We start from the raw sequence: 19913 nt of genomic DNA, 5'->3' as shown, positions 1-19913 counted from the left end.
ACTAGAAAGAGAGAAAGGAGATGGAAGGGAGAAAGAGAATGGCAAAGCGAGAGAGAGAAAGGGAAAAAGGAAGAGAGCAAAATAAGGTAAAAAGACTCAGAGAAAGAGACAACGAGGAACAAAGAAAGAGAGACAGATAGAGTGAAAGAGATTGAGAGTGAGAGAAAAAGAGAGAGAGAGAGAAGTACAGCGTTTGTGAGAAGTACCTGCCTTTGGCAACATCAAGTGGACATATTTGAACCTGCAGCTTGTTTTTCTCTTGCGCTTCCCTCAGCGTTGTTTCACAAGCCGGATTCAAACCCTTAGCGGGCCTGATCTGGCCCTCAGGCTGCCTTTATGACACCCCTGCTCTAAAGAATCCAAGAGGGCTATTTGATTGTGGCTTTCCAGAAAACTTTTATATTTAGGCACTCCAGCAACAAACTGACTCCGGTCCCTAATCTGAACAAGGACAGAAAAAAAGTTTGGGCCCCCTTGCTTGAGGATAACAGATTGGAAAATGAATGAAAAATTATCAAGTCAAGTCAAATTTATTTAAATAGCCCTTAATCACAAAAATGTCTTTAAGGACTGCACAGGATTACAATGACACAATTACCTGATCTTAAACCAACATGCGGGCTAGGAACAACTCAAAACCTCAGCGTGAGAAAAAAGAGAAACCTTAGGAAGGGACCTCACAAGTGGTATCCCCCTTTCAGGATGACCAGGGTGAATTACATTTAGCATTACAGTACACAAACATAGTAAACACGAGGTACCATGTTGAAAATTTGTCCGGAAAGTGCATGACACCAGCGACGCCCCCAGTTTGTAAACTAGTCCAGAAAGTCTATGACGGCCACGACGCAGCTTCCCATCTCTGCCAGCTGGTCCATGCAGGTGTTCACATGCTTCAGGTCAAACGCTGGTCCGCTGACTCATCTCAAATCGTCCTTCTCCTTTGTATCACCACCAGGCAGGCGGAAAAAGACAGGACAATACAGAATATGAGGTGGGCATCAATCATAAGCTTTGGAATAGAAGTGTGTCTTAAGCCTTGATTCCAAAACTTCCATTGAGGTTGCAGATCTTATCTCCGGAGGCAGGGCATTCCATAGCACCGGGGCCCGGATGGAGAACGCTCTCAAGCCTGCAGACTTCTTGGCTCTCGGAGTCACAAGTAGACCAGCATTTTCCGAGCGCAGACTCTGTGCAGGAACATAGGGGGAAATCAAATCAGAGAGATAAGAGGGTGCAAGTCCATACAAACATGTATGTGTTAATAAGAGAACCTTAAAGTCACATCTTAAGTGGATTGGGAGCCAGTGCAAGTTGGCCAATACAGGAGTAATATGCTCAAACTTTTTGGTCTTAGTCAAAAGTCTAGCTGCGCACCAGGGATAATAGAGGGCACCACTTGAATCGCCGTACTTCCTATTCGTTTGTCTTTTATTTTGAAAGGCAATTGTCGTCACCGGAAACTCGCTAGGTTACGTATCACGTTGCTACTGCTCGATGTGGAAAATAGCAATGTCGGAGGAGATAGGCAAGGCAGTCCAGTCGGTGTTGCAGCGGGTCAACCAGGCTGCGTCCCGGCGGCCCAAGGTACGTCAAAGTCTGGGTTGAGAACGGCCTCTCGCATGGTCTTCGCAAAGTCGTGTTTTGCTGTCGCGATGGCTTACGTAAGGTTGTCCACCTTTGGATCCTTCTGAAGCCCGTTTTCGTGCACCTGCAGGCATGCCGGTGCATTTTGATGCTTATCATTTTGTCAGTTGTACTATGAGCAAAAAAACAGCGATCACCGAATATAGTAATCAACATTCGTACCTTCCTCGATTTCTGCATGTAAAACCGGCGTTTGGTCCGACAATCAACAGTGTTTTTTTTTGTTTTTTTTTAAATGTTTCTCTTGATATGTAGAATAATAGTTTTCGAAATGCACGCTGTGATAGTGTTTCTAATGGTTCGAATATTCCCCCCAAAATGCCAAGTATTTATTTTATAATAGTTTTGTTTTGCAATGTATTTTGTTTTGAAAATTGACCGGAATCAGTCTTTCCATTCTCAGTCACGTGATCGCCAAACATGGAAAGCTACAAGTTAGCGAAATAGTTGATTTTCGAAGTGGGGAAGCGAAGAATTTTGGATTAATGTTGTAAAATCTTAGTGCCATCCAGATTTTCGTTCCCAGTGCCAACCACTCACTGAACCACACAAACTCCACACAGGAGGTTCGATCTCGTGACCTGAGAAATGTGCCGCACACGCGCTAACCACTCCCCCGCCGTGCTGCCCTTGAAAAGGGTATCAAAATGATAAATAAAAGGACATTTCTAATAGACTAAAATGGATGATTAATGTACGATTAATCACGAGTTAACTATGATATTCATGAAATTAGTTGATTAATATTAATTAATTAGCAGCACGGCAGCGCAGTGGTTAGCGCTTGTGCGGCACAGTTCATGTCATGGGAACCTGTCGTGGGTTCAAATCCAGCTCCAGACTTCCTGTGCGGAGTTTGTATGTTCTCCCCGTGCTTGCGTGGGTTTCCTCCGGGCACTCCGGTTTCCTCCCACGTTCCAAAAACATGCATTTCAGGTGAATTGGCCGGTCCAAATTGTCCCTAGGTGTGAATGAGCGAATGCATTGTCTGTCCCTGTGTGCCCTGCGATTGGCTGGCAACCAGTTCAGGGTGTTCCCTGCCCACTGCCCGGAGATGGCTGGGATGGGCTCCAGCCCCCCCGCGACCCCAATGAGGATAAGCGGTACGGCTGATGAGATGAGATATTAATTAATGAATTAAAATTCTAGGGCACATTTTCCTCCTCAGACGCTGCCTGCCGTGCCCCCTCGACTTGTTGCTGTCAGCAAAACCAAACCCCCCGAGATGGTGTTGGAGGCCTACAATCAAGGCCAGCGTAACTTTGGGGAAAATTATGTGAGTATGGCACGTGCAATGCACACCTCTAAACTTTAAAGTTGAAACGGACATTTTGTATTATTTAGCACAGGGGTCTCCAACCCGAGAGCTAGTTTTTGTGACCTACGGTGCAAATGATCAACTAATCATGTTATTGTTATGTTACTATTACTATGTTGTTACTATGTTATTACCTGGTTAATTGGAAGTAGGGTTAAAGGGATTAAAAAAATAACTTTGGGCACAGAACATGTAGTTTTTCCCACCCATAATCAGGCAGATTTGCTCGAAAATATTAAAGACTTATGACTGTTTTGTGTTGCGTGCTTTGATCCAGGGATCAGAATGGAGATTTTCATTTCCAGCTGAAATAGCCAGGGTCCAGGGGCCGCAGGCCCCGGCCATGTCCAGGGCGGTCAACAGCATTTATCTTATTTGCTATGTGAAAATTGCACTAGAATGAATTAAATCCAACAAAACAGAAACCATGTATTATATATATATATATATATATATATATAAATAAAAAAAATAATAATATATTGACATTAAAAGCATTTGTAATATTGAACATGATCATGATGATACAAAATAATTTATTTTAATCATGTTTATAACAAATTTTAAATTTTGTTTATCCTGTTCTAAATATTGTATAAACACAAAAGATAAAATCATTTCATAAATAAATAGATTTATAAATACCTCAGATTGGGATTTTCTGTCACACAGGGGAACCAGTGGTTGACTGCTGCTAGTATTTGAAGTGGAAGAATTTGGAACGGCCAATAATGTTGAACCGGTGGTGTTACTGTTAGTTTCACTGCCGATTTTAAATGCGGATCCGAGTGCATAATTTGATCGCCGGCAAGCTATTTTTGCTTTGTGCTTGTTCATTTTAGCATGATCGATCAGTGCCACACAACCTCGCGTACCATAATTGATCAGATCGACACAGTATAGACACTTTGCTTTCCCTGGAACATCACACTTTGCGATGAACTGGCTCAAAGTTTCTGTAACTTCCTCGATCTTTGCGCCAATTTTAACGTTTACTGTGACAGTCTTCTCCAGCCATGACCACTTAAATGTATTCTTGATTCCTTTATCAATCTCGGAGACAAAAGCCTCGTCTTCTTTTCTTAGTATTTTCATATTTACTTTTTCAAACACTCATTTCACCGTTTGAAAAGACCGGAAGGAGCGCCATGTTTGAGAAAGCCAATGCTCTGAACAAAAGCTCCGCTGATTGGTTATCAGCGAACCTATCGACCAATGGTCTAAATGCTAACTTGGGGTGATGAAACAGTCACGTATCATACCTCACCCCCCCAAAATATTTTCTCATCGAATTTAGACGATTTACGGGAATGACCTTTGGGGTTCAAAAACAGCGGAAATCCGCGGATCCGCGGAAAATTCTGATCCCTTTTGATCATTAAAAACTGCGTCTGGTATGTTTAATTGCCGTTTTGTACAGCGTGCGTTCCATTTTTGCCTCTGCCTCTATTTAGGTATGTGATTGTGACTTTTCCTTTTAGTGTTTTTTGCGCTTGTTTTGCAATGAATATAATATTGTCCCTATAGCCCCCTGTGAGCGTGCGGGCTCCCAAAGGCAATGTATCAAAAAAAAAAATTCTCACTGTACGTAATGAGGTCGGTTCTTGGGGAGATTCCCTTGTGCAGAAAAAAACGCTTATTCCCAAGAACCAGCAAACATGGATTTAAATCTAAAGCCGTCCCCTTAATTCTCTTTGTGGAGAGATTTGGTCTGTGCTCCGTATGGTCGCAACGTGAGGGCGAGCTATTGATCAGCTCCTCTTTTTTTATGGACCAGGGATGCTTGACTAGATCATGCCTCTTTGGGCGTTGTCTCAGATTTCTGATACCACCAGGATCGGATGACGGTGTCTGAAGTTGCTAAAAAAGCCAAAAGAAGCGGGAAATTTTGTTTAATGTTCTGTACTTGAATGTCCCTCCAATCGACCCAATTACATATGGTGAGAACATTATTTTATCAATACGATGCCTTGGATGTTTTAATTACATTCAAAACTTCATGTTATCAGATTTCATTATGGTACATGGTGATTTGGTACGTCCGGTAACTGTCCAAAAGGGGAAGCCGTCATTCCATCCATTCCAAAGTGAGTTATTTAAAACAAATAAAGTCGAAGTCATTTTTGTGCTGGGCTTATTTGCTCTACAGTCCTGAGAGGGTTACCTGGTGCCCGCGGACATCAAGTTGGAGACCCCTGATTTAAGGTATAATTTGTCTTATTTGAGCTACAAACAAGGTAGGAATTTAGTTAAATAGCAAAAAATGAGAAGAAAACAGGCACAGTTATGTCACCCTAGTTTTTATTCTTCCTTGTGCTTTGTAGCACTCGTTTTGGGTTACATTACACAATAGTGACATGTAGTGGTCAAATTCTACGCAGTGTCCCTTTTAAAGTCTCTCTCTCTCCACCAGGTTAATGAACTAGTGGACAAAGCTTCAGATCCTTTGGTGAGTTCCTGTGCCTCATAAGGAAACATCTATTTATTGAAATCTTTATGTTTTTGAAAAGATGATCCTTTGTTTCAGATTTTAAAATCATGCCCAGAAATCAAGTGGCATTTCATTGGTCACCTGCAAAAGAATAATGTCAACAAACTCTTGGGTGAGTGAAGGTTTGTCACGCGCGAAGTTATAAACCCCCGATAATTAAAGGTTTTGGTAACTAACACTCAGTTGTAAGAGTGAACTTTGTGATTTATTGCTCAATATATATATATATATATATATATCTTTTGACCTGATCCCTGTATTCTGATTCATCTTCCCCTGAGATGAGTCCGACTACAGTGGTGTCATCAGCTAACTTGATGATGCTGTTTAAGGGATGGATTGGGGTGCTGTCAGATGTGTAGAGAGTGAAAAGAAGGGGACTTAATACACACCCTTGTGGAGAACCAGTGCTGAGTGTGATGGTGGTGGAGTGGTGATGTCCCCGCATGACTGATTGTGAACCATCTGTTAGGAAGTCCTTTATCCACTGACAGATAGATAAGAAAAGGCCCAGATTCTGCAGTTTGTGCACCAAGATCTCTGGATGATCTTGTGGAAGGCAGAGCTGAAGTCCGAGAAGAGGAGCCCCAAGAAGAGCAGACAAAACTAAAAAGTTTAGCGTTTCAGAGGTCTTTGCTCCAGAGCAATTCATATAAGGTGGGCAGGGCTTATTTTAATTAAATATCTTTAGAGTTGGCTTAACACTAAATGAATCAAACCAAATCGCTCTAAAGCGCTATAAACTGAATTAAGGCAGTTTTCAAACCTTCGAGTGTAACAACGGTGACTCACATGTTTTTCTGTGAATTGATAGTCTAATGATCTAAGTCTAATAAGTAATCGGACACCCTGCTATTTTGCTATTTCTCCCACTTAGAAATAATGGAGGGGTCTGAAATTTTCATCATAGTTGCATGTCGACTGTGATGGAGATAAACTAAAAAGAAAAATCCAGGAATCACAATGCATGATTTATTAACAATTTAGTTATGTGATATAGCTGTATAAGTATCACATTAATGGGTTAAAAAAACAAAAATCAAATCAATCAGGATATTTTTATCCAATAGTACATACATTACATGATTGTTTTCTATCAAGTTTTGATGTAATAAACACGTACATCACATTTTATAACGCAACAGAGCCAACTACATTAATTAAGGACTCTTGTCACTCCGGTGCTATAGATCCCTTAAAACCAGTACAAACAGACTGAGAGAGTTTCTACTTAGGGCCATCACCATCCTAAACAAGCGCGCAAGACTGAAAAAATGTGTATTTTGCGAGTTGTATAGAAAAATTGGCACTTTTTTGTTGCTGTTAAAAGTTACAGCACTACTTTTCATTCCACTTTTAAAATAGAATTGTCTTTATTGTCATTGATACTTCTTTTGTTACAATGCACTAAGGCTCATGTACAAAATATCCATTTTCTCAGGTGTTCAAATACTTATTTGCAGCTATATCACACAAATATAACCTTATCCTCCTTGTTTTATAACCTTCTCTGTTCCTTTATGTTCTTGGGTTTTTTACCTCACTGTGAATGTGTGAAACTGGAGTGTCATGCCCGATTTCGTTGTCACAATATGCTAACCCATTTTGTAACAATGACAATAAAGGTATATTCTATTCTATTCTAAATAAATCGTTAAAAAAACATGCACTGGGATTTCTGGATTTTTCTTTTTTTAGTTTATCTCTCTCACAGTGGACATTTTATCATCATTTAGACACATTACCTTTTAAGTATTCTGAAAACATTTTATGTTATTTTTCTCTTTTAAGTCTTTATCACGTGTTTATCTCGGTGTGCTATAGCTAACCTTGTTGCTAATAATGTTAACTATGGGGGCAGCAGTAGGTCAGGAGGTAGAGCGCTCGTCTTGGGATCAAGGGATCCCAGTTCGAATCCCGGCTTGTCCGTGTTACATGTCGAAGTGTCCTTGGGTAAGACACTGAACCCCCAATAAGCAGGTTAGCGTCTTACATGGCTGCAATACAAGGCCGCTATTTGGGAAGTCATTCACTTGAAAAGCGCTATATAGATGCAGATCATTTCATTAACTAAGTTATTATAAATGAAAATAACGAGAATTTGTATTGAAAAAGGTGCTGCAATGTGCAATTTCCATACATGGGCTAAGGAGCCGCCTTCCCCTCTCCAGGTGTACCAAATTTGTTTTTAGTGGAGACCATTGACTCTGCAAAACTGGCTGACAAGGTTAACAGCTCGTGGCTTCGAATCAGGGGCGCCAGCACAAACAGGTTGAAGGTCATGGTACAGATCAACACCAGTGGTGAACAGAGTGAGTGTCGAATTCATCAGCCTCGCCTACTTCTTGGTGTAACTCACTGATGTACAGTGTTTGTGTGTGTGGTTTCACATGCATGGTGCAAATGTAGGCAAATATGGCCTCCCACCCGAGGAAACGGTCAACACGGTGAAGCATATCGTGTCTGAGTGCTCCGCCCTCCAGTTCTTAGGTCTCATGACCATCGGGCGCTACGGCTACAACCTCACACTGGGCCCAAATCCAGACTTTCAGGTGCAGTCACATTTTGTCTTGTTCACCTTCTCTCCTGTTTTGGTCCTTAAACTGCGTTTGCTTGCTCATAGACGCTCCTGAGTCGGAGGAAGGAGATTTGTGACAGTCTGAAGCTCTCGCCGGATGAGGTGGAGCTAAGCATGGGCATGTCCACAGATTTTGAACACGCGGTGAGAAAATCGTATTTCAAATCATTTCATCTTTTATCCACTACAGCTTGAAAGTCAAACGAACGGGAAGGCCAGAAGAATTACATATTAATAATAATGATTTAATTTTAGAAATATCAAAATGGAAGCTCTCAGCCTCAAAACGTTAGTGACCCCAGTATTTCAGAATGTTTCAACATTCAATTAGTACATTTTACAATGAACGTTGTGTCTTGCACATAGATCATGCAATAAAACTGGACATTGGTAAGCTCCAACTGTTAAATGAAAAAAAACGGACGATTTACAAGCATAATCCAAATTAAAATCGACGCTGCCCTACTTACGAACAAGATAGGTTCCGGGTGATCGTTCGTGAATTGAATTTGTTCGTAAGCGTCTGCAGTGCTATATTTTGTATGTTTAAGGTTTATATAAGTATGTTAAGGATTGTATAAGTAACCTGTATTGTGTTGGACTTAAAAATAAACATTTCATAAAATAATATGCTTAAACTTACTTTTGGAAGATGGGTTTCAAGAGTTCGCCGACTTCCTCCTTTGTCGTAAAAAGTGGCAGAAAAAAGCGATCCAACTATTTTCTCATATTTCTTAGAATAATATGCTTTATAAAGATAAATAAAGTTGAGTTTAACTTACTTTTGTAAGATGGGTTTCAAGAGGTCATCCTCCGTGGCAGAGCGTGGATGAAAAAAAAGCATTCCAATTGTTTTCTCAACCGCATCAAGCTTTCTTATTCCAGTTTCATTTCAAAAGAAACGGCTCGCCTCTTCTTTACACTTTACACCGACCATATTGAACAGATGCATGATATATTAAACAATAGAAATGTCAAAGTTCTTGGCGCACTCGAGATACAGTATAGAATGTTTACACACGAACCAGGAAGGAAAGCGGATTTTTTCTCCGGGGTGGATGCTGGGCGACCTCTCACAGCGCCACACGCCGGTTATGGCGGAAAGAAGCACTACAGTAATGTCCTGTACACTGAAAAAGGTGCACACAATACAAAATCTAACTTACAGCAATGTCCGTACATTTTTCGACAACCAGAAAAAAAAAGTTTGTATCTACCGTTTTCCGTAAGTTGAATGATCATAAGTAGGGGAGCGTCTGTAATCTAACAACTAAGGAGTCATGAAGGAAGTGATGAAGGCCCTAATGTTTAATAAAACAATTTCATTAAAAAAACATGTACATTATGTATAGAATAGGCAAAAATACATATCCTATCATATAAACGTGCATTTTTTTAAATAGGCCGAGAAATTTGCATTCATTAGACTCACGATTAAGGAGCTGACATCGTTACCTGTCATCTTGCTTCTACGGGTACCCAGAAAAAAGGCAACAGTCAACTTTTGTGCAATGTTGTCAAAGGTTACATTTCTTGACAAATATATTATGTTGATCCTTTTTAGCAGCCTGCTAGTTATAAAAACACAGAACTGAATTGAATGGCGCATCATAGAGCTAGTAGTATTGTCAGACCTTGAAACAACATTACCAAATATGTTTCCACAAAAAAAGCTTGGACAGAAACATTGATGCCTTTTTACTGTTCTCAAGATTCTAAGACATACAAAATTTGAGACAATAGTACATTATTTTTGCATTTTATATATGTGATATTATTTTCCAACATAATGCATTTTGAAGACAGTCGATCTTGTCTTTGACTCCCTGAGCTGTGAGGTCATGTGAAGCACCCTAGCAAGCCAGTCACCCTATTGCTTTACATGTTAACTATTTAACAAAATGTTGAGAGTTTTAAGCCAAGTTCTGGTAGTTTTTGTGGAGAGTGCTTAGGAGTTGTGTTGCAGATGGGTTTGGCAATAGTACAACAAATGGCGAGCAGCCAAAACGGGGGCGAACTGGCAAAACACACAAAACTATCGGCAGGGTAGCAGTCTGCTAAAAACGGCTAACCGGGATCGATCGGCGGTAAAACAGGAGGCTGGCCAACCAAAAGCATTCATTAGGCAGCCAGGATAACAGGGAGCCAACAACAACAAAAACCATAATGGCAACAAACACGAACCCAGCCGTCAATATACCAAATGATCACGACAGGGTGGCTGAATGCTATAGAGGTAGAACTGAAATCGATCGGTGAATAAAAATGGGAGGCTGGCTGACCGCATGCCTGCATTAAACAGCCAGGATAACCGCGAGCCAACGCTAAAAAACCTACCACGGCAGCAACAAACATAAACCTCACCAGGAGAAAAATCAATAAGCACGGCAGACAAGCTAGCTAGCAGACTGCTAACAGTGCTAACCTAGGCAAAACAGAACTGAAACCCTTCGGGAGCTTGCATGCTAACAGGGAGCTATCTGGACAATATTAATTGCAAGACACGCGGTGAAAAACATGAAAAGTCACAATCACATACCTAAAAGGAGGCAAAGGCAAAAAAGGACGCTGTACAAGACAGTATGTAAAATTACTACACGCAGCTTGAGATTATCTAAGCACGTGCCTCGGATAAAACAGTCAATTTCCCCACCGACACGGTAAGCAAAGTTACAATTACTCGAAGCGGGAATGAGCGCTATGCATTTGCTGATTACTACAATCGCCCTGTTTTTTAACAGGGCGTCATTGTTTTGGTTCTCGTCGCCATTTGGTGACATCACAGCTCTAGGGGATACGAGATGAAACTGTCTACTTTCAAAATTAATTCCTTAATTTTAAGACATTTGCATGATTGTGGGAACACTACATGTTCTTTGCCTAATTGGTAATAAAAAATGGGTGTTTTTTAATCTCTTTAAACACATTATTTGACGTGTGACATTTCCAATGAGAATTCTACAAAAGGCTTCATAAGTTTTGGTGGTCTGGTTTTGCAGATCGAGGTCGGGTCAACCAATGTCCGTGTGGGAAGCATCATCTTCGGCAACAGGGAGTACCCCAACAGCGCAGCCAACACTCCAGTTCCCAGTCCCGCCCCTAGTCCGGCCCCAAGCCCGGAGAAAACCTCCAAGCAGGTGTCAGAAGAGGCTGCCAAGAAAATGCAACACCTTTCAGTCTAAATCTGAACATTAAGGGAAAAAAAGGAGTTTTCAATTTCCTTTTGTAGGAAACAACTCACCTGTAAAATGTGCAGATGCCAAGAACACTACAAACTCTCCCACATATTTGGGTTGCCCAAAAATGTTTAATAATATTTGTTTTATCTTTTGCCAACTAATGTTCTCATGCTCCCATCTAACTGTTGTTACTAGATAAGTACGAGCTGTGCTAGAAAAGCTGGCAGACTTATTTTTTTTCCGTTGACCAGTCGAGATGGAGTTTACTGTGCTATTTATTAGAACTACTCCGACCCATTGTGCTTGACTTTCATCATCTCACATGTAGTTATACTTTTTGTGTGCAGGTGAAGGAAATACTTGATTCAATAAATCTCATCCCTTTATATTGACTTTTTTGGGTGTAGTACCAACATATATTTTGGACTTCTGTTTCTTGATCGTAGCAACTTCGAAAGGGAATTACGCTGCAATACTTTATTGCCAGTAGCTCTTATATTGTGAAGAAAATAAGTATTTGAACACACTATTTTGCCATTTCTCCCACTTAGAAATCATGCAGGAGTCTAAAATTTTCATTGTAGGCGCATGTCTACTGTGAGAGAGACAAACTAAAAAGAAAAATCCAGTAATCACAATGCATGATTTTTATAACGATTTATTTGTGTGATACAGCTGCAAATAAGTATTTGAACACCTGTGTATTATCTAGAATTCTGACCCTGAAAGACCTGTTAGTCCGCCCTTTAGAAGTCCACCTGCACTACATGTATCATCCTGACTCAAATGTACCTGTATGAGGTTGTTAGCTGCAAAAAGACACCTGTCCACCCCATACAACAGTAAGATTTTAACTTGTAACACGGCCAAGACCAAAGAGCTGTCCAAAGACACCAGAGACAAAATTGTACACCTCCACAGGGCTGGAAAGGGCAACGGAGCAATTGCACAGCTTGGTGAAAAAAGGTCCACTGTTGGAGCAATCATTAGAAAATGGGAGAAGCTAAACATGAGTGGAGCCCCATGCAAGATATCACCTCGTGGGGTCTCAATGATTCTAAGAAAGGTGAGGATTCAGCCCAGAACTACATGACAGGGTTTGGTCAATGACCTGAAAAGAGCTGGGACCACTGTTTCCAAGGTTACTGTAGATAATACACTAAGACGTCATGGTTTGAAATCAAGCATGGCACAAAAGGTTCCCTGCTTAAATTAGCACATGTCAAGGTCCATCTTAAGTTTGCATATGACCATTTGGATGATACAGAGGAGTCATGGAAGAAAGTTTTGCGGTCAGATAAGACCAAAATAGAGCTTTTTGGTCACAATTCCACTAAGCGTGTTCGGAGGAAGACTGAAGAGTACAATTTGAAGAACACCATCCCGACTGTGAAGCATGGGGGTGGTAGCATCATGCTTTGGGGGTGTTTTTCTTCACATGGGTCAGAACAAGTGCACTGCATTAAAGAGGATGACTAGGGCCGTGTATTGTGAGATTTTGTGGAATAGCCTTCAGTCAGAGCATTGAAGATGGGTCGTGGCTGGGTCTTTCAACACGACAACCACCCAAAAGCACACAGCCAGGAAAACCAAGAACCCGACTGATCTGGAGAAGATCTGTGTGGCGAAGTGAGCCAAGATCATTCCTGCAGTGTGTGCAAACCTGGTGAAAGACTACAGGAAACGCTTAACCTCTGTAATAGCAAACAAAAGCTATGGTACCAAATATTATCATTCATTTTCTCAGGTGTTGAAATACTTATTTGTAGCTATATCAAATCGTTAAAAAAAAATCATGCATTGTGATTTCTGGATTTTTCTTTTTAGTTTATCTCTCACAGTGGCCATGCACCTACAATGAAAATTTCAGACCCCTCCATGATTTCTCAGTGGAAGAAATAGCAGGGTGTTCAAATACTTTATTTTATTCACTGTATGCTGTGTGAGTCGTCCAATATATACATAACTCATCTCATTAGCCGTACCGCTTATCCGCTTATCCCAGCCATCTCCAGGCAGTGGGCAGGGGACACCCTGAACTGGTTGCCAGCCAATCGCAGGGCACACAGGGAAAGACAACTCATTCGCTCATTCATACCTAGGGACAATTTGGACTGCCCAATTCACCTGAAATGCATGTTTTTGGAACGTGGGAGGAAACCCACGCAAGCACGGGGAGAACATACAAACTCCGCACAGGAAGTCTGGAGCTGGATTTAAACCCACGACAGGTCCCCATGACATGAACTGTGCCACACTGCATGCATATATATATATATATATATATATGTATATTCTTTTTTTTTTCCCCCAACACGAGTATGCTAGGATTATAGCAGTTTGGTGTGACTAGGTGAAAAAAGCTATCATTGTCACATTTGAAATCTTGTTCAAGGTGTCTTCAATCGTGCTTTCTAGCATTGTTTAGAATGTTGCTTTGAGGAACACTTGTGCAGAGAAATAACACTCTCTCTAGAAATGTTTCCATTTCTAGTGTATTTGTTACATCAAGTAACCCTTAAAAACATTCTGAATCAAATCTTTATTTAAGCTTAGGAGAACTCCACTTGACTTCAATTCGAGAACATTTTACAGTATACTATAGCCTGAATGGCATCATTTGTGACCATAATACAGATCACTGAAAACAAAAACTCCAACTGAATCAATACACGAGAGTTAAGTTCTTCCAACCAAACAATGCTCCAGCGAATGGTTTTGAATATGTGGTCTTCCCAAACAGTAATAAATTAGATACAAAAACCCTGCCAAAGAAAAATCCCCATACCAACAACATACAATGTGCAGAAAATGCATGATAGTTTCAACAAATGTAGCATCACCCTAGTCACAATTTAGTTCAACCTAAGCTAAAAGTCTGATGATGAGACCTCCCACCCTTTGGTGACCAAGAACAAAACTGGGATGCCAAACAAACTGCTAATTACATATGTGTACATCAATACTAATCTACGTAATAGTGTTGCTCAAGAATTGGGCGTGGCCTATTCATCTTACACTGGCATAGACAAATACGCAACATTTTACTGCTTTACACAACAGCGAGCGTTAACACAGAATTGTTGTGGGGAGAAGGAAGTATTACTAAAGAAGAAGTAATGGATACTTGTGACATAACCCCAAAGACGCCATCTAGACCAACAAAAAAAGTATAAAACCGCCATAGTCCAAATCAAAATATGTTGTCAAGCAAATAAAACAAACAAAAAAAGAAAACTCCTCGGATGCTTTGCTGTTATAAAAGATTGAAAACTGCCTTTCAGAACATGTACTTTCCTTCATTCATGACCGATACTCAAAAACATCAACGACAAAAAGTCCATCTGGATTCTTGCGTGGCAAGTCTTGGTTCCAGTCATTCGAGTCTGCCTCCGAAGGTGTCTTGCCTGTTTTTCCCCCCACCACGGCTCATCGTCGATCTCTGGCTAAACCAGTTTCTTGGCTTCGAAGAAACTCTTGAGGTGCTTCATCTGCCATACGCCTGTGACGATGAGGATGAGCGTCTGGGCGATGGACCACCAAAGGACGCGCTGGTTGGTGCTTTCGCTGGTCATACGGAAGCGCTCTTCTCGGTACTGCACAGAGAAGCGATCCTAAAGTCACTGGAGAGCCTGGATAGATATAGCTTGAAGCTCATTTAAAAGTCTCCTACTTACCCTTTGGTAATTTTGTTCCTTCTGGATCTGTTCTACTTGATCGAGAAGCTGTCTGGCACGCAGCTGCAGCTCGGTCAGTTTGTCCTTGGCCGCGATTTCTGGGTAGTTATTGGTGTGCTCACCGACCTGAATATCCAGGTGCACTCTCTGCAAGGTCGTAAAGCTTTAATAAATATATCGAATATAAGATGTGCTGGCAAATATCTCGAAAGTTGGGACCTACCAGCTTCCCTCCAGCGAAAAGCGCCATCTTGGTGGAATTGGAGTGCAGACATATCTGGTGCTCTCCCGGAGTATGAGATGTGAACGTGAACCGACCGTCTGACCCATACTGCCGAGACAGGATGACCTGAAAAGGACAAGAACATTGCAGTTTCAATCGACTTTAGATCAGGCATGTGAAACATACAGGTCACGGGCCGTATAGAGCACATAGGATGATTCACTCCGGTCCACCATACATTTGTAGTATGACAGAAATAAGAAGTTATTCTCAAGGTCGGGTTTCAGGAACCTTTTGGACCCAAAGAGCTATAAAAGCAACATATATATTTATATATATATATATATGTATATTAATTTTAGAAGGCCTCAACATACATTTTTAAGACAAACCCGGTCTCCAGACAAAAGCTAATCCTTCAGCGCATTTCATTTCACTGTGTGATGTTTGAGGATTTAATCAAGTCTATCAAATCACATGTATTTGTAAAGCAAAAAATTGCCACTCTAAGTGCTGTGTAAAAACATTTAGCATACAACAAGACAGTTAAATCAACAAAAATATGACCCCCTACCCCATCCATCAGGCCAATTGAGAGGAGTAAAGGCTATACTCTCAGGTTTAGTAGGCCCAGCCTAGAGGTTTGATCTGAGTTAGTCAAATTTAATCGTGCCCATGCACTGCTAAAACCTTTATTTTGTATTCCGTACTTCAATAATAATAATAATAAATTTCCTTTGTATTGTCATTCTTTGTAACAATGTACACAGAACGAAATGTCGATACACCTGACCCGTTGTAGCGAGTCGATGCAGCCGCAGCCAACAGAGGGCGCCGCCATTATACCAATTAGGTATGTCTCGGCCGAGGCGCGAACCAGCGACCTCCCAGTCTCAAAGCGGGCACACTACCATCTAGGCTACTGAGCTGGTAAACCAGTACAACAAAAATTATTTTTCTTCTGTTAGTATAGCTTGGTGAGTTGGTTTAGGTGTATAACTGCATTCACTCAACTGTTTGGATAAACCAGTCAATGCATCCATTGCCAAACATGAAAGTTATGTTTTGCCCATTATTTGTGAATAAATGTGTTATGCTTAGAAAAGATCCATTCTCATCCAGAATTAAAATATGTATGGTGGCTATGGTATGGTAGTATACAAAATCATGCATGGGCTTTCTCATATATCTTTCAGATTTAATTTCCCCCTATGTTCCGGTCCGGAGCCTTTGCTCTGAAAATGCTGGTCTACTGGTGATCCCAAGACCCAAGAAGAAATCTGCAGGTCAGAGGGCGTCTCCATTCTGGGCCCGGTGCTGTGGAATGCTCTTCCCCCGGAGATTCGATCTGTAACTTCAGTGGAACTGTTTAAATCTAAGCTAAAAACACACTACTGTCTATAGCATATGAATAACCTATATTTCACGTTGACAATATCTTTGTCTTGTTTGTTATTGCAACATCCATTGCAGCCTGGTCATCCTGGAAGGAGGATTACCTCATGTGCGGTCCCTTCTCAAGGTTTCTTCAATTTCCTCATGTTGAGGTTTTTGAGTTTTTCCTTGCTCTCATGTACGTTTTAAATCAGGGGATGATGTCATAATAGTCTGTGATCTGTGAAGCCCTTTGAGACTCTTTGTGATTAAGGGCTATACAAATACACATGACTTGATTACTAAATTAGGCTGAACGATACAGCATAATACTGAAAAAAAGCTGAAAATGTTAAGTTGAAATGATTTTATTGATCCGGCCAACCTGAGAACAGGAAGTCTGACTTTGACATCGCTGCTTTATATCCTTAACAAAACAATACATGAAGAATAATTGCATTTACAGCCAGAGTTTGTCTTATTTTGTCACAAAATTCAAACATTTGAGAAATGTTTTGCTAGGCCTCTAGCATTTTGGGATACCAAGCTTCCATGTTGCATTCCCGGTATGTCTTATATCAAATTCTTAACATTTGTGGCCACAGAATTTGTCGTATTTGTCGTTAGGAGTCTGCATCGTATTTAGCATTCACTCCATACCTTTGCGTCGGGATCCTTGATCTCAACATGCATCCCAAGACCAGGGGTGGACGGGAGGAAGGAATTAGTTTGTTTGTCCCAAAGCTGCGTACGGTACTTTCCTTGAAAATACACAAACGCAGTATTATGTAATGACACGATTATTTAAAAAAAATTACAAATCAGCCTGCTCATTTGAAAAATATTGGATTTCTGTGATAACCATACACCTAACGTAATAAAAGAACAAAAAATGTCATTTCCGAGCATGAAAATGGGAGTGGAGAAAACACTGCATCGTATTTGTTCATGTATAACGCACACTCTTATACAACACGTAACCCCTAATTTTTTTAATTAAAAATTGGTATAACATTTTATTTCATAAGCGTTGACAAATAGATGAATACGTGCGGCCATTATAATATAATTTATTGACAACGTTAACTATGAACACAATACCAACATAAAAAAATTAAAAGTTATGTTATGTCCTTCAAAGTCCAACTAATCATCAGATATTCCAAAGAGCTGTTTCCCTTATCGTGTTTTTTGCCTTTACACACGCTCCCCTACTTCTTTGTAAGTAGGGCAGCGTCTTTCTTTATATTTTACAGGACGTGTTTCTGTTTTTTTCATTCTCTGACTAATAACTACTATTTGTCTCTGGTACTGTGAATTCGTTTACAGGGTTCCCAACAGCTTCAGGAGAGTTCAAGTCAAGACTTTTTAAGGCTTTTAAAATGCCTTTTGAAGTCAACTTAAGACCAAGTTAATAAAACAAAAACAAAAAAATATCCATTGCACACAATTCATTATTCCTCGTACACATTCCCTAGCACAGTTTTTAGCCAAGGCAAAAAAAGTTCGTCCGACTTCTCATTACATTGCATTAAGCTTTTCTATTGTCCAAAGTAAGCGAATCTGTCCCTATTTGCTATAGTATGTATTGTGAGTAAACCTAAGACTGCCAATGCCCGACTGAAACCACATCACATTTATTGTGGTCATGCTATGTCGCCTTGAAAGTAAATCGGTGAATTATAATAAACGACAATGGATAAATAGCACTACAGCTTTTTAATTTAAACAAATATAAATCTTAATAGGGTGGTGAGCAAGCAGCCCCACGGTGCAGAGGTTCAGGGTTCAAGCTACTTCAGCCTCCTCGTGTGGAGTTTGCATGTTTTCCCCCTGCGTGTGTGGGTTTCCTCCAGGCATTCCGGTTTCCTCCCACATTCCAAAAACATGCATGTCAGGTTAATTGGCCGGTTCAAATTGTCTCTAGGTGTGAATGAGCAATTGAATGTCTTTGTGTTCTCTGCGACTGGCTGGCAACTAGTTAAGGGTGTCCCCTGCCCACTGCCAGAGGATGGCTGGGATGGGCTCCAGCACCCCAGTGACCCTACTGAGGATGAACAGTGCAGATAATGGATGGATTAAATGAAATGAAATGATCTGCATTTATATAGCGCTTTTCAAGTCAAGACTTCCCAAAGCGCCATGTAAGGCGCTAACCTGCATATTGGGGGTATTAGGGGTTCAGTGTCTTACCCAAGGAGACTTCGACATGTAACACGGAGGAGCTGGGATTCGAACTGCGATCTCTTGATCCCAAGACGAGCGCTCTACCTCCTGAGCCACTGCCGCCCCATAAATCTTAACGATGTATTCACATTTTCAAAACTTTCAAAAATTTGATTCAACCAATCAAGGCCTTATATTTAGAATAATTAATTCAATGCTTTTAAAAGTAGCCTCGTGAACCTTGGTTTAATGTGTGTCTTTTTTCTTTCTTGGTTAAATATCGAAGTGTCCTTAGGCAAGACACTGAATCCCTAATGCCCCCAATAAGCAGATAGGCGCCTTGCATGTCTGACTCCCTATTGGTGTGTGTGTGAATGGGTAAGTGTGAAGCACATTGTAAAGCGCTTTGGGAGGTCTTCATTGACTTGAAAAGCGCTATATAAATGCAGAACAATTACCATTCCTTCAAAAAAGGCTCGAGGAAAAAGGGAAAATTATGTTGTGTTTTGGTCACTTTGAGTCTCCATAGTTTATACTCTTCTTTGTGCTTTTGGCACTCGTTTTCGGTTGCACAACACCACACGGAGGTCAAATATTACACACTGAGCCTTTAGGATGTGCATCATAATGCACGCTTCATTTGTGCAATAATTTAAACTGATCAAGAAAGAAAAAGACACACCTAACTGCGGAAGGGAGAGCCACACACTTAAATATCAAATATTAACTTGTTTATGTGTTCTCGTGACCATTAAAACGCCGAGTTTTCTACAAGTATTAGTGCTGACGTTGATTTATTCGGATTCATGTCTAGCAGGTGAATAATCCACGTGTCAAACACGAAACCGGTAGTCGAACGCGGTAGTTTCTGTTGTGGAAGACTGAAGTCCGAGATTTGTACAATGGATCTATTGCGATAAAATGTGGACATAAGAGATGGTGAAAATAAACATTGATCGACGATCGCCCCAGTCGTGCATTCTAAAACGCCAGCTGTTTGCCGACAAAGCTCGGCTAACGTCAAGCCATCGTCTCACCGATCACCATGGTTTCGTCTGGGATTTCCTCGATGAAGCATTTTTTCTCGGTTTCTCCTATGTGGAAATACAGCATGTAGCTTGGACAGATCCAGGATGTTATCAATAAAAATCCAAGTGTAGTGGAAGCCGTCATCTTGAATCAATAGGGACTCCAACCGCAAAGGCAGACTGCAGAATCTTGTCGTGTTAGTGACGTCATCACTCCATGCGGAAGAAGGAA

The 19913-nt window shown here is 40.8% G+C and overlaps 2 protein-coding genes across 2 annotated transcripts; one reads left to right on the top strand and one right to left on the bottom strand.

The window, feature by feature from the left end:
* The first annotated feature begins 1421 nt into the window (after nucleotides 1-1421).
* Nucleotides 1422-11605, top strand: plpbp (pyridoxal phosphate binding protein). The gene is made up of 8 exons (XM_088330661.1): nucleotides 1422-1587; nucleotides 2816-2923; nucleotides 5379-5414; nucleotides 5493-5568; nucleotides 7628-7768; nucleotides 7866-8008; nucleotides 8080-8178; nucleotides 11034-11605. Exons 1-8 carry the CDS (start codon nucleotides 1498-1500, stop codon nucleotides 11214-11216), a joined length of 876 nt encoding a protein of 291 aa, XP_088186787.1. The 5' UTR covers nucleotides 1422-1497; the 3' UTR covers nucleotides 11217-11605.
* Nucleotides 11606-13736: 2131 nt separating this feature from the next.
* tmed4 (transmembrane p24 trafficking protein 4) lies at nucleotides 13737-19905 on the bottom strand. The gene is made up of 5 exons (XM_088330660.1): nucleotides 19691-19905; nucleotides 17148-17248; nucleotides 15114-15239; nucleotides 14891-15037; nucleotides 13737-14809 (listed from the first exon to the last, which is right to left on the bottom strand). Exons 1-5 carry the CDS (start codon nucleotides 19824-19826, stop codon nucleotides 14660-14662), a joined length of 660 nt encoding a protein of 219 aa, XP_088186786.1. The 5' UTR covers nucleotides 19827-19905; the 3' UTR covers nucleotides 13737-14659.
* Nucleotides 19906-19913: the final 8 nt, after the last annotated feature.

Source organism: Urocampus carinirostris, chromosome 3, assembly GCF_059441175.1.
Source record: "Urocampus carinirostris isolate Australia breed hairy pipefish chromosome 3, RoL_Ucar_1.0, whole genome shotgun sequence".
NCBI lineage: Eukaryota > Metazoa > Chordata > Actinopteri > Syngnathiformes > Syngnathidae > Urocampus > Urocampus carinirostris.
This window is presented reverse-complemented; position numbering and strand designations above follow the sequence as displayed.

Excerpts from the sequence above, each read along its gene's own strand:
- plpbp (XM_088330661.1), top strand. The coding sequence starts at position 1,498 with ATGTGGAAAATAGCAATGTCGGAGGAGATAGGCAAGGCAGTCCAGTCG. Across the intron at positions 1,588-2,815 it reads CTGCGTCCCGGCGGCCCAAG|ACGCTGCCTGCCGTGCCCCC; the intron begins GTACGTCAAAGT and ends TTTCCTCCTCAG. Across the intron at positions 5,415-5,492 it reads ACAAAGCTTCAGATCCTTTG|ATTTTAAAATCATGCCCAGA; the intron begins GTGAGTTCCTGT and ends CCTTTGTTTCAG.
- tmed4 (XM_088330660.1), bottom strand. The coding sequence starts at position 19,826 with ATGACGGCTTCCACTACACTTGGATTTTTATTGATAACATCCTGGATC. Across the intron at positions 15,240-17,147 it reads TCAAGGATCCCGACGCAAAG|GTCATCCTGTCTCGGCAGTA; the intron begins GTATGGAGTGAA and ends TGTCCTTTTCAG. Across the intron at positions 15,038-15,113 it reads TTTTCGCTGGAGGGAAGCTG|AGAGTGCACCTGGATATTCA; the intron begins GTAGGTCCCAAC and ends ACGACCTTGCAG.